General features: G+C 41.3%; 1 protein-coding gene across 1 annotated transcript in view; it reads right to left on the minus strand.

The window, feature by feature from the left end:
- Window positions 1–9882, minus strand: part of LOC103913651 (ovostatin-like) — a 32493-nt gene extending 22611 nt beyond the window's left edge. Inside the window, exons 1-11 of the mRNA XM_009320174.1 lie at window positions 9818–9882; window positions 8006–8189; window positions 7144–7300; window positions 6214–6266; window positions 5700–5720; window positions 4747–4915; window positions 3418–3502; window positions 2624–2741; window positions 1847–1967; window positions 1509–1618; window positions 330–488 (exon numbers count right to left, since the gene is read on the minus strand). Coding sequence (XP_009318449.1) covers window positions 330–488; window positions 1509–1618; window positions 1847–1967; window positions 2624–2741; window positions 3418–3502; window positions 4747–4915; window positions 5700–5720; window positions 6214–6266; window positions 7144–7300; window positions 8006–8189; window positions 9818–9882 — 1242 coding nt within the window. The remainder of the gene's footprint in view (window positions 1–329; window positions 489–1508; window positions 1619–1846; window positions 1968–2623; window positions 2742–3417; window positions 3503–4746; window positions 4916–5699; window positions 5721–6213; window positions 6267–7143; window positions 7301–8005; window positions 8190–9817) is intronic.
- Window positions 9883–14079: the final 4197 nt, after the last annotated feature.

The raw sequence follows: 14079 nt of genomic DNA on the forward strand, positions 1-14079 counted from the left end.
GTGGGGCAGGCAGGGCAGTCTGTGAGGTAGGTCCTCTAGCACACAGAATAAAGAGAAGGAAGATGGCTGCAGAAAGGGCTTCTGAGTGGAGGGAAAAGTAGGGAGGTGCTGAAGATTACTGCGGCCCAAACACTCCTGGGGTGCAGTCTGCCACTCCTCAGGCACTGGTGTTTTCTCATACTAGTTTCACAAAGATTGCAGATGTTTGTAGACTGACTGCCTACCTTCTTCATCTGAAACAATCCTGCCAGCACCCACCGATTGCTTCTAATCCCTCTCTCCAATGAAGGATTTTTTCAGGAATTAGACTGAAGCCTGTATTTACTTACTCTCAACTTAAAACTGGGATCAAAGAAGTTGGATGTGTCAATGGAAAAAGCAGCAGTGCCATTCTTGTCAGTGGTATAGTTGGCCAGGTATTTTTCATTGAGCTCCAGCAGGACAGTCCTATCAGCAAGGGGCTTGCCATCCATATCCGTCACAGCGATCTGAACAAAAAGAATACCCAAGAGATTCAGAAAAAAAAGCCCAAAAGAATGGGAAATGCTCTGCTCACCAGAGGATGCTCACTTAAGCACTGAGGACAATTGCAGGGAGTAGAAATCAAGAGTGAAATGTATTTAAGAGGCAAATGCTTCTCAGTATTTTGAAGGAGCAGGAGTTCTGTGACAGACAAAGGCAGGCAATTCCCATCAGTACAAGGAAAAACTATATGTCACAGAGGGAGAAAGAATTGTTTATACACATGATCTTGTATAAAAGATTCTTTCAATGAAAAGTCCTCTGTTTCTCTTCAGTGACCATTAGGCCAGTGTGCCATCACATAAGTTAAAAACTAGTGAGTGAGAGGTGATGGTTTAAATTCTTACCTCATGCTCTCCCTTCCCAAGCAAATAGAAACAGAGGGACTCCAGAGCACATACTCTTTGGAGGGCACTGATTAACAAACCTAAAGCAACCAGATGACTTCATGGCCACAGGTAACCTGTGGAATCAGTGGCACCTCCCACCTCCCGGGCATCTGTGCGTACCTTCTGTCCCCATTGCATATGAGGATGATGCTGTACGGCTCATCCTCCTTCCTGTGCCTGGGTTTATCCTGCATATGCAGGTTGGTAAGAAATTAGAATATGCTCCAACACCTATACTGCTTTAAGTAAAAGTCCCTGGGACCATGTGTTGCAACGCAGGGTAAATTCTACCTTCAGTTTAAGCACAGCTGTTGCTGAAGTAGTTTCTTGCAGACTCTTCTTCCCCACTCATATGACCTTTCACTTACCGACCTTTTAGGCATTCTCTAATTATGGCAGAAGAGAGACCTTAACACTCCAGGTATAATATAATTTTCTTATTTTCTCTAGGAGCATCTAACGTAACGAGAGAACTATGCAGCAGTCACTGTTATGCAACATTATCACAGGAAGTTGTCAGCACAGAGTTAGGGGACATCCATAATCATGCTGGACCTCAGGGAGTTTTGATCTAAATGTATCCTCTCAGGTACCCACCTCACCATAGTAAGGAATTCCCCTTTTGTAATAGAGATCCATATTCTTGAACATCACTCTGTCATTTTCTTGGTTGACTGCAACATAGTCATAGGCTTTCATCTGGATACCTGTGAGACACAACCAGTAAAAAAGGGAGGAAACAGAAACCTGACATGGGCAGAAAACTGTTTCTTTTGAAAAGCTATATGGAGCAGTGATGCTCTGGAGGGACAGCTACGCAAAGAAAATGGTGATTGTTGGTTGTTTGCTGCACAGATCAGAATCCAGGAGATTCCTCTCAGAAAGTATCACCTATTAGCTTTAATCAGCTACTCCCAACCTCCACTTGGTGTTACCTGTCCCATTTTCAGTGACGATGCTTTCTACATTGAGGCTGGCATACATCCTGGCGTAGCTGCGGTAGAGCTGGAATGCTTTGATGGAGATGACAGTGTTGAGGCAGCCATCCTTCCCCAGCTGAAAAAGGAGCACAAAGGGGAAAGGCCATTTTTCCCAAGGTTTGGAAAATTGCTCCTGAATCTGTGTTAGTGGGTCTCTGAAGAGCTTCATGCCTCTACTCACATCTTCAGCTCCTACTTTCTACTTGCTCCCCTCTTACCTTACACTCTCACTCCCTTCCCAGCTCATTGTTTCAATATCGTTTACCCTTGCACCTGGAAACCTCTCTCCTCATTCCCCCTAGTCCTCTCTATGCTGCCGTCCCTTCTCAAACCCATCTTGCATGATGCCTGAGCTCTATGAGTCTGATCTAGTGGAGAAATTAATCATTAGTTTAACGTTAAGTGCCCTCAGAGACTTCCGGTATAGATCTGCTGATTACACTTGGAAAGAACACAGCTCCAGTGTTTTAGGAATGATCACAAATTTATAGTTTCATAAGCTTCCCTCCCTCCTACTGACTCTTTCTCAGGGAAAAACCAGTCTCCTAATAAGGTCATTGGTAAAAACTACCTTCATGGTCTTTCAGCATTGCCTGTGAGATAATGAGAAAACACATGCCTCTGTGATTGTCTCTCTGGTGTTCCCCAGGAAATGAATGAGGTCACCAAACACTGTGCTACATGTTGGGTAGTAAAGCTGATGGGGAAGAAAGGCCTTGCCATGTATCATACCAGTCCAGTGACAGCTTTGCAGGTTTCTTTCTGCTTTTGCTCACATCGTAGACTATAAAAGTGCTGCTGACACACATTGATTTGGACATTCCCTTGCACCGGTTGGCCATAAGTGTACCTAGGAGAGGAAGAGACACAAGAACCCAATCATGTGGACTTAGCATGAAACCCGCAAAGATTGAGGAGCAATGGAGACTTTGAACTCCTCAGGAGTGCCCAGAGCACAGACAGAAGAGCAGCTGGGAATTAGGACCAGTTAGCCCTAGCAGAATTCCCTTCAACTATTTTTAGGCTGTTTCTGGCATCTTGTTAAAGGAGCCTGCTTTACCATTGCCTTGGTGTAGTCATTCTTCAAGGTCTGAAGCTGGAAAGTGGTGCTGGGCTCAGGGTTGGGAAATAATTCCCTGCTGCTTGCTTTTTCTCCTTAGTGCCTTACACAAAGCAGGACGTATTGCAGAAAGATCCCTATCCACCCCTTTGGCTCATGCCACCCTGCCCTTTGGCAGTGTCACAGCCAGCAATCTTAATGATAGACTCTCCTTCTGTAGTATTTCTCTCCTTTTCTGTAATAATAAAAAGCAACAGCTAACGAGTAGTTCTAGACTCTCCCAGTTCTAATTCTGCTATGTAGCAGGAGAACAGTTATATTTCATGTCACGGAAGTCATAGCTAAAGAAATTGCTCTAACCCATACTCTGAATCAGCAGCAGGATCCCCGTTTCCCAGCACAGCCCACCATCCTCTATCCCATGTTTCTTGTGTACAAATGTGTTGTTCTCAGATCTGATACTTACGAAGCACAAACGTTCACCCTGACTTCTTCATCAAAGAAAGAGATCCTCTCTGGCACACTGGTTGTCACTTCAAATTTCGGCAGCACTGGGAATGCAATGTGAATATGACTGCTGAGCAGTTGCATGCCATAGGCAGGTGTGTGTGTGTAAAACAGTAAAAAAACAGTTGGCAAAGGCATTTTTACTGACAAGGGAGAGGAAATGGTTCAAAGAAAAGTCTGCTTAGGAGCTGGCTGTAGGATATTATTGGAGAAAATATAACCTTTAGTGGTAAGAATAATAACTTCTTTAAAACGCAATAATAATCATACTAGTAATTATAACAGCCACAGTAAGAACTGTGATAAATCACTTTAATTGGCTGTACATTTTCTTCAAGAGAAAGGTGGGAGTAATGCTGACATCTCAAACTAGTTAAGCCCTGGAGAACAGAAGTTATTATGCAATCCAGCCCCATTGAAGGAGAAAAGCAATAGATTAAGTGAAATAGTAAAATCAAACAGGTCACTGTCACTCCCTCTTTTCAGCTTACCTTTTGGCCCAGGTCACCAGCAATAATGACAACATAGCTGGAAAAGGCCTTTTTGTTATGCACCTGTACACAGGAGACTGGAAGGTATGAAAGACCTCTGGAGGGTAAGCAGGAAAGGTGCTTTATTGCCCTTACAAAAAACCCAGACAACGGGGAGTTGTCCAAGCCTTCTCTGGTGACTACTAAGGAAAACCTGCCTCTAAAAGATGAGAAAACTTGTAAAATCAAAACAAATTTAACAACTCCCTTGATATGGTCTATTCCAGAAAGTAAGCAGATCACTATGAGGGCTTTGGCATCTCCACTACCCATTGCTTTCCATCCTATGCTTCCACTGGCTGTCCAGCCTCCCCCAGCAACAGTCTGGTACCTGTTATTTAATCTGTCTGATAGATAATATCTTCAGAGTTCTACTGCATATTTTAGCCTAGTGCTTTCCATACAATGATGACCTCCACAAAACAGGATAGGCCTGACTCATTCATTTTGCCTTTGAACAGATGGGGAGTGTAAGGCCTGAGTGATAGGATCTGGATCCCAAAGTCACACAGTGACTTTGTTCCAAGCCCAGAAAAGAATTAGACTCCTAATTTAATTCCTGAAAAATGCTGCCTTTCTCAGCATTTGTTTTTTCTGTTCTTACCTTCACTTTCTCAGCCCATCTCTCTCTATGTCTGTCTTTCTCAGGCGTGAAGTGGAGAAGTCAAAGCACTTAAACTCCGCACTAGCAGCTCCTATCTGACTTAGGCAGAGCCAGCCTCATTGCTGGTGCAGGGCAGTTTACAGCCTTTGCTTACCATATTCCTCCACCGTGAAGAACTGGTACTCTTTTTCACCTGACGACTTCTCCACAATGATGTGGTAGGACCCCAGAATAGGCTCCGGGATTAGTGGGAAGGAGAGCTGGACAATTCCATGCTTAGATGCTACCTCCAACCACTGGAAGATCTTGTTTTGCTCTGGATCCTGGAGAGTGGGAGAAAGAGATGTACCAAAACCTCTATCACCCTGTTTCTTGTCTTCCTGCCTTCGTTTTTAAGTTTTTTTATCCTGGCATATTGGCTAAGTTCATCACAGTGTGAATGTGAGTTTGGGCTGATGACATGTACTCTGACTTCCCATTAATTTTCCAGATCTGTTTGTGCATTAAACAAGCCTAAGTTTATGTTTAACTGGAAATTAGCTACACTGTCAGATGATCTCAGATCATCCAGGAATAGTACATGATTAGGACTCAGTTTGCTTATCTGCAGCTCTTCTAGCATAAGCCTTTCTGACTCAACTCCTTCTGTAAAATGAGAATATTATGCTGGCTTCCCTTAGAAAGTGCTTTGAGATCTAGTGATGTGAAATGCGGTAGAAGACTGATTCATTGTTAGCCTGTCCCCCAGCAGAACATGACATTTCAGAAAGTTACTATTCTTATGCCTGTATGAGAATGAGGTTATTTCACCAGCCCATTTACTGTAGTCCTACCAAAGTAAGACTACACTGAACACTTTTATTTGAATCCTAGCAAAAGACACAGCAACAACCTCATGCCATTTCTGACTAATATCTGCAGTTCTGCTGATTTCTTCTCCTCTAGTGTTTGATAATGCGTACTGCCACTCTTCAACCTCAAGTCTATTGGCTTTAGATGGTGTGCTTTGGATGAGTCTCCCTCAGCTATTGACACTAATGGGAATGATGAAGCATACGTAGCCTTTCCAAAGCAACCTGTCCTTTAATGATGCGTTGCATCTCTTACCTCAATGATGATTCGGGGATACTGGAAGAGGGAAAAAAAGAGAAAAAAAAAAAGAAAAAATTATCAAAACATCAAGAAATTAACTGTGGAGCTTGAAAAACACTAGAACATAAAGAAGGCTGTGAACAGCTTTCTCTGGATACAGAAGACCAGGTCAAGGAAACAATTTGCAACTCATGTATGTAATTAAAAAGATAATTTTAAGGGGATAATCTGTTTGTGAATTTATCTTTTCTACAAAAAACATCCAGTCTCTTTCTACATATCTGGGTCAGGTGAAGTGAAGTGACTACAAAATCTGAGCACTTTGAGAGATTTCCAGGAGTGCTTTCAGACCCTTTGCCCTCTATAAAGGCAAGGGATGGAGTATGAAATTAAGGAGTTACAGCAATCCTTCAAAAACATCAGGAGGCCTATCCCAGGCCCTTTTTATTCAATTTCTAAGTGAGAGAGTCTCAGCGAACAGGTACCCCAAGAGGGTGCTTGAAGAATCTTGACTATCACTCATACTTACTGTCTCCTGAACTGGTCTGAACTGGCTGTCCAAAGTGACCACACGAAACATTACTGAAAAAGACATAGGACGAAAAAGGGATCATTCACTTTAGCATTGGTAAGTCACTTTCAACATACAACTGAAACAAAGTTTGCCCAGGCTTTTAGGGAGAACTAAAGAGTCCCTGGAGAACTAGAAAGGATTTTATTATCTTAGCCAGTAAAAAAGAAAACCAAAATAAACTTGTCAGCTGAAATATCTTCAATTCTGAACCACTGGGACTAAAGTAACCTCTAAAGTAACTACAAATACTCTGTACTGCCTTCATTTCGTCTTGAAAGACTCAGTTCTTTGGAATGTTTCCTAAAAAACTGTTTATAGAAATGAATTCAATGAAAAACTTGAAGAGAAGGAAGAATTTGTCTTTATTCTAAGTGTAAACCCTTTGCAGCACTGAAGTATAACGATACTAAAGAGATAACTGACTATACCACAGCTAGTACTGTCATTTAAATATTGTGATGGAATCAGTGTTGTGAAACAGATTAGTAGTTAAGTAGAAAGAACTTTGACAGGAAATTACTTGTTTACTTTGTTTTTATATGAATTTTATTAATCCCAATATTAACCTATTATTTTCTGTATTTTTAAGGACACTTTATGTGACTGACCTCAGTAAACGTGGCAGAACTCAAGATCCTGTAAATGCAATTAACTCAGTAAAAACACATGAACTCTACTCATTTGTTGCAATTTTGTGAATCGGTTCTATTTTTCACTGACTGTTGATGAGCCCAACCTCAGATGACATTTATACACTATCTGAAGGATTGCTCATGGCCATCGCAGTCCATGATCTTTTCCTCCACAAGAGGAAGTCCTTGTTATTCTAGACCCACCCTTGCACTCAGTTTGCCAGTTCACTAGCTGACTCAAACTCCTCAGCACCTTTTTGCCCTGGTTTGTAGATGGGTTTGTCCGTCTGGATGAAGACACTATTATCCACATTCTGAATCATCACTGATCTTCTCTCAGATAAGTCAACTGTGGTGCCTTTGGCAGAGAAGGAAATGAATGCCAGGGGGTCAGAAGTAGCAGGAGGAACCTGGAGAGAAACAAAACCCCAGAGGAAAAGTGGTAAATGACATATGTTGTGGTCCCCTGATGCGCAGGGTTCTTGGGTAAGATACTGACTGTCAAGCGAGTCATAAATAGCTTGTGCAAAATCATGAGAAGCCCCATCTTTGCCAGTGAGATAATCTCTGGGAATTTCTGCTGTGGAAGTCCCATAATTTGTCACCAGGTACTAAGGTTTTAAGCTATGCCCTGTCCTATGCATTTCCCCATCTCATGTAGCTACCTGCCTATATGCAGGTTGCCCCAGCCCTACAGCTGAATTCTGAGGCGTTTTTTCCTGCTGCATTCTGGAAGACCTAACCTTGGGATTTATTTGTCATATCTGTCCAGATCTTGTAGAGTCACAGGAAAGGGAATGAGTATGTCCCAGCTGAGTTGTCTAGTTTGAAAATTATGACAGTCCCATAGGATGCATGCACCCGTGATGGCAATCAAAAGCTTTTTGCTATTCACTCTGTGAATGGTGATGGAAAGTCTTTCTCCAGCTTCCCCCTACAACCCATATGTCTTTCTTTTTCCTGTCTATATTGTCAGCCTTTCCATCAATTTATCTTTTTTCATTCTATTCCTTGCCCACGCTCTTCACCTTCTTGCCCTCACTGACAAGGAGAGTTGCACTCAGAAGTATTTCCAGCTTCTACACCCTCTTCAGTAATCTCAAAAGAGAAAATACCTTGAACTCGCAGCACTTGAAGAAATCATTCTTCGTCACAGATTCCTCAAAGAGAGTCTTCCGGATACTGCCGTATTCCAGGACGATGCTCAGGGACAGAGGCTCACTGAGTCTGTGGAACTGCACACAAGCAGTCTGTGGAGAGTCGCTCCGCACTACCGTTGGGACCAGCAGCACATACTGACTGTAAGAAGGCAAGACCAGATTAGAGTTCAGTCATGACAGAAAGTCATGGCAAACAGGAGAGGAAAATACCACAGAAATGTCGTACATGTCAAGGAAGACACAGTCCAAAGCTTGCTCAAACCAGTGGAAGGATTTCCATTTCTTTCAATGAATTTTGAATAATAAGCTAAGAAAGTACAGATGACAATTTTTTGTCCCTCACAGTTCTTTCTGAGCGGAAAGACTCATCATTCTATGCAGTATCTTACCCAGCATGATACTGCATCTTTCCATTCCAGGTATTTACACAACTCCAATTACTAAAGTGTCTAAACACCTGACAAGCATAGCTGCATTTATCCTCCCATGATCTATACGTATACTTAAACCTCTGGAACGTCCCATAAGGAGAAGTGATATTTAGCTTCTTTTTAAGATCAATGACAAAAATATTAGTTAATGGTTGCAACAAATTTTTAATTTCTTTTTCTCTGGATATCTCTCCCTCCAGATGAGAACTGACATATCATAAGTCAATCGGCATAATGCACAAGAAATAATCCTGCTTCTCCATTTTGCAGAATATTCCAGGGAACACTCAATCTAACCTGCATGCTCTATTCTGTTTCCATGCCTCTCCCTGTATTGCTTCCTTTGCTTCTTTCTTCCATTGGGCTTTTTTAGTTATACTACTCTCTATAATTAGGGTAGCCTTCCTTCCCCAGATTCTTCCTCTGAAAAACGTTCCTTCAGATTTGCTATATTTGGCTAAGATTCTGTTGCTGGCCTCCTGTTCTCTGCTGCCCAAACTGGTCTTTTCAAATAATGTATGACAGAATTGATGAGTTGGTTCTGCAGCACAACATGAGTCACACAATCCTTTTTAGGTAATCTGATCCTTTCCCTTTTTTCCTCCCACAGCTTTGCTTGTTCATATTATCTTTATTGTTATTTTCACTTGCCCAGTTCAGACTGCATGATATTCAAAGACCAAAAGTAAAATGATTAAAACCAAGATTGTATTTGAGAAAGCTAGACCCTCTGACTTTCACAATATTTTCCTTTAGAACTTTTGAGAAGGGGATTTAAGCTCTAATGTTGGTGTATTTTTGAAAATTGTGGCTGAAATCTGTTTGAATAAAGCCATGGACATTGACAGTGCTGTATAAGTCATGACAGCACAGTAGGTATAATACTAATACTAATACTAATACTAATTAATACTAATACTAATACTAATACCAGGACTGCCATTCAGCATAGTCCCTAGTACCAGCCATTATCTGGCCTGTAGCACCTCCTCATACACCATGCTCTCTCTGTACTGCTGATGCATATCAGTCCTAATCATTAGTATTACTTGCTAGTCCAGTCTTGAATCTCCTCCCCACTTTACCCAGGCACTTCAGAATTCATCTACTCCACTTCTAGGTTTCTGTCATTCAAATCAGATTTCATAGCAGTTTTATGATGGAGAGCATCATTCCAAATCATCCTTCAACGTCATCTACTTCCATTTCAGACACATTTCAGAACCTAGGTCTCAAACATCCAGTTTATTATATAGCAATGTCCCAGAAGAAATTAACTGTTGGGAAATATAATAAAATATTTTATCATAAAAACACAGAATGTACTATCTCTTACGGTTCAGAAGACACTGTGGCAATCCAGTTCAAGGACAGAATACTCAGAAGAATCCTTGACCACATCTCTGTCCGTGAAGAAGAAAGAAGAGAGACTGATCTCAAGTGGACAGCCTGTCTTCTAGCTTTTAAACTGGCCTGAGATGATGCTCCTCCTCCACAGCTTCAATCATATTCGAACAAAAGATATCTACATAAAATTTGCATAGGTTCATCTTCCTCTGTCCTGTCTGTTCTCACACTCCTTGAACTCTCAAACAATAGCTTAGGAAAGCTCTCATATTTCACATAGCTTTGTGAGGTATTGCAAGCCAAACCGGTTCCTGCCCATCTGAATGTTTTATTAAAGCTTACCTCTCTGATTATCGAGTCATTGGCTGAAGGTTCCTTAATGTTTCAACCTGTTAGTATTTGCCACTGCTTAAGTATTTCCTTGTTCTGTAAAGATCTCCCATAGATACATGTCACAAAACAGAAGTAATCATAACACAATATGCTATTGTATGCCTGCACTGGGGCCTGGGCAGTAATAATACAGCATCAGACTCTATCTGCATTCAGTATGGCACAGAACGAAACTCCTAATTATAATCTGGATTTCTTACTGCACACAGTAACATTCTGCAAGGAACGGTGTTGGCTAGTTGTCTACCATTTTTGCCAGTGGTCAGGACAAGCATATCTCTAGGGAAAGGAATCTTACAGCATTACTTCATTTGTTCACTCATCTGTCTGTCAGTCTGCTTTTCCCCCCATCCCTGCTCCCCCCATCAAATAACTTATAAGCCTGGTGGTGAATTTTAAGTAAATCTGACTGAGAAGAAGTTTCAGAATAATCAAGATATAGAATCATAAAATAATCTAGATAGAAGGGGACCTCCTGACATTAGGTGGTCCAATCTTTCCTTTTAAGCAGGGCTAGCTTCAAAGTTTGTCCAGTTATGTTTTGAATATCTCCAAGGATGGAGAGTCCACATAATCTCTGGACATCTGCTCCCATGCTTAACCAACCATGTTGTGAAAATTTTTTTCCTTAAATCAGAATTTCCCATACTATAACTTGTGTCCATTGCTTCTTGTCCTTTCACTGTGCACCCCTGAGAAGAATCTGTCTCTGTCTTCTCTATAATCCCACTTTACACAGCGGAAGACTGCAATTATGTCTCCTCTTAGCCTTTGTTTCTCCAGGCTGAATAAATGAGACTGTCTCAATTTCTTTCTGTAGGTTTGTTTCAGCCACTGACCATCCCAGTGACCTTCCACTGGACTCCGTCCAGTCTGTCAACACCTTTCTTGTACCAGGGAGCCAAATCTGGACACAGAACTTCATCTGTGGTCTCACAACTGCTGAATAGAGGGGAAGATTCAATTTCCTTGATGTGTTAGCTACACTCTTGGTAATATAGCCTGAACACAGGAAACTAAATAATCTATAGTGGTGGAGGACTGCATTCACACTCTTACATAGGAAAAGAAAAAAAAAAACAAAACCAAAACCAACCAAACAAATTAAGGTAGCCAATCAACATGTGTGTAACTGCAACCTAGGGGAAGTAACAGGCAATTTCCCTTCTTCCTCTTCCTCAGCCAAACAGGTGATGAATGGGAAGAAGAAGCTGAGTATACTGTAGGAGTAATTAGGGACATGAAAAAGACTAGGGGCACTGAAAAAGGTGTTGGGCAATGCAGAGTGGGCCTGAAGTTATTTCAGTGGTAAGGGGTAGGAGAAGGAATTGAGGACTATTATAGTCATGTGGTACAAATGGATGTAGGACTGTTGAAAGACAGATTCTATCAATTTCACTTCTCATGATATAATACATTCTTGCTAATGATTCAGCTGTACAGGAATTATTCTTTCCATCAGCATGGGTGATACCCTAAACTACCCATGTCTAACCAGCTTACCTAATCATCTTTTCCAGAAGCTTTCTGATGACCAGGCTAGGACACAAAGAAAACTGCCCCGGGTGCTGCTGGAGCTACTGTCTATTCCCACTGAGTTACTAGTGAGAAATATTGCACAAAGCTTCCCAGAATGACCTGACATTAAAGTGACAATGCTGCATGGCAGGTGGGTGGTGTGCAAACAGGGCGGTCACATCGTGAAGAAAGGTGTTGCATTAGTTGTAATGAGGGCAGAAGACAGCTAAGAATATGTCGCAGACATGTTTGTATTTGCAGCTTTGAAATGCCTCAGACCCTATGTCTTACTTCAAACAGGTACTCAGTAATAGGCAAAAAAGAGTTAAGGAGGGAGAAGGAAATACCAATCAATTCCAGGGCCCTGGTGCAAATTGCTCCAGAAGCTCATCCTTTATTTAAGTGCAGCATGCCTTTAGCTTGAATGAAAGAGGGCTTTCTTACATGGATACACAGACATGGAAAAGAAAAAGATAAAGCATTTGAAAAACTGAAATCTTAGAAGACATTATGTTCAGATCAATTAAAGAGCACACGTTTGTCTGGAAACAAGCTACTGAATTCATTACTTTAGTGAAATTACTGATCCCAGAGGACCTCTTTGTATTGTAGCAATGTTGTGATAAAAAAAGTACACTCAGATCTTTATGCACATCATTACTGTGTGCATAAGTAACGGGCTTCAGGGATAAGCCTCAAGAAGACCACAGTGCAATGGGGAAGTTATTCCACTTGTCTCTGGTAGGAGGGAAAAAGAAGAAGTTTTGGGTTGTATGATTAAGAAGCTAGGAGCAGGGGGAAATTAATCATCTGGAAGCATGAAGGTCAAGATTTAACATGGAGGAGATAATGAACCGCACACTAAGCAGTGGTTACAAGACAGACACGCAGAAGCTACCTTGATACTAGATGTCATATAAACCAATCTGCTGACCTTAGAGTGGCACTGCTTTTTATTGGCGTAAGGAAAGATGTAATTGGAGATAATAGTTGAGCTAGAAAATTGATGAAATGAGGAAGAGTGCCAAATGCACTTCAAGACCAAAACAATGTAAATACAGACTTAAGTATCACATATATACTTGGTTTTCAAAGTAGAGTCATGTTGCATGCTCTTTGGACAGCAGAGAATCGAGATGTCTTCAACTCATTCAGTCCCAACTTCAGAAAGTTACTGCATTTGCTCTCTCTTATGAAGACATTTTACATACACATACTTTTTTTTTCTCCATTCTTTCTCTAGATGAGTCAGAGTGATGATTGTTGCAGTTGCATTTGAAACATATTTTTCACAAGTTAGTTTTCTTTCAAATAAAGCTGAATTTGCCAATCCATTTTATCACATCAGATGCACCCATCCTCTTCTTCTTTTTTACACTAGGCACAGAATCACGGCAGGGCAATGTAAAGTTTTCCAACTAACTCTGATCCCACCCACTTTCTGGGAGCCGTTAAGTTCAGTGTTTTGCATGTACACTGCACTCACAACAGAGAATTCTATGAGGTTGTGACTAGCCCACCTCTGATACCCCAGCTAGCTTGCGTAGAGCATCCCAGATGTCTCTACGCTGTCCCAAAATGACCAGTATAGCTGTATGTGCAGAATCTAGACACTAGATGTAGTCACAAATTAGAAAATCAAAACACCAAAGAATGTCCATTTGCTGTGCAGAACACTGCATAGTCTGAAAGTGGAGTTGAGACATTCAAATTCTCGGTCAGTACAGATCTAAGTCATGCCTGTTTTCTTTTGTGTCAGAGAAATAGCAGGAATTTCAGTGGAAATATGAGCAGCTTTCAGCAGTGAGGCATTGGATTTTCCAGAAGAATGAGTAATACATAATTACTTGTTTCTCTTCTATGGCTCCACTTTACATTTGCATAACACTTAAGGACTGAGAGTACTTTCTAAGTCATTACTTCACCTAAGATGAAGTACAAACAATCCACCCCACACTACAATACCTGTTTCATTGTCTGGTTTCTTTCTCTAAAACAGGTAGATGTGGAGTCAGAGCCTCAGCTTCCATTTCACTGATGCAAATACCCTCATCAACAGTCCCAGGCTATTTGCTAGCCTGTGATCTTCTCAGGAAATTCTATTGTAATCTGAGGAATGCTTCCCCACAACACATTTATCAAACCCCCTCTGACAAAACATTTTGTTTTAAAAAGCCAACATATCTCTGAATAGTATTGTATATGTCTCAGAGTTTGGATACTTTGGATGAATTTGCCTACACAGCCTTCCACTCTTCCAAGGCATATCCCCATCTGCAAGCTTTTAGGTTTGCAAGTGATGGTATTTCTCAGAATGTTTGCTGGCAACAGGCAGCTCGT

The sequence above is a fragment of the Pygoscelis adeliae genome, unplaced genomic scaffold, assembly GCF_000699105.1.
Source record: "Pygoscelis adeliae isolate BGI_AS28 unplaced genomic scaffold, ASM69910v1 Scaffold553, whole genome shotgun sequence".
Taxonomy (NCBI): Eukaryota; Metazoa; Chordata; class Aves; order Sphenisciformes; family Spheniscidae; genus Pygoscelis; species Pygoscelis adeliae.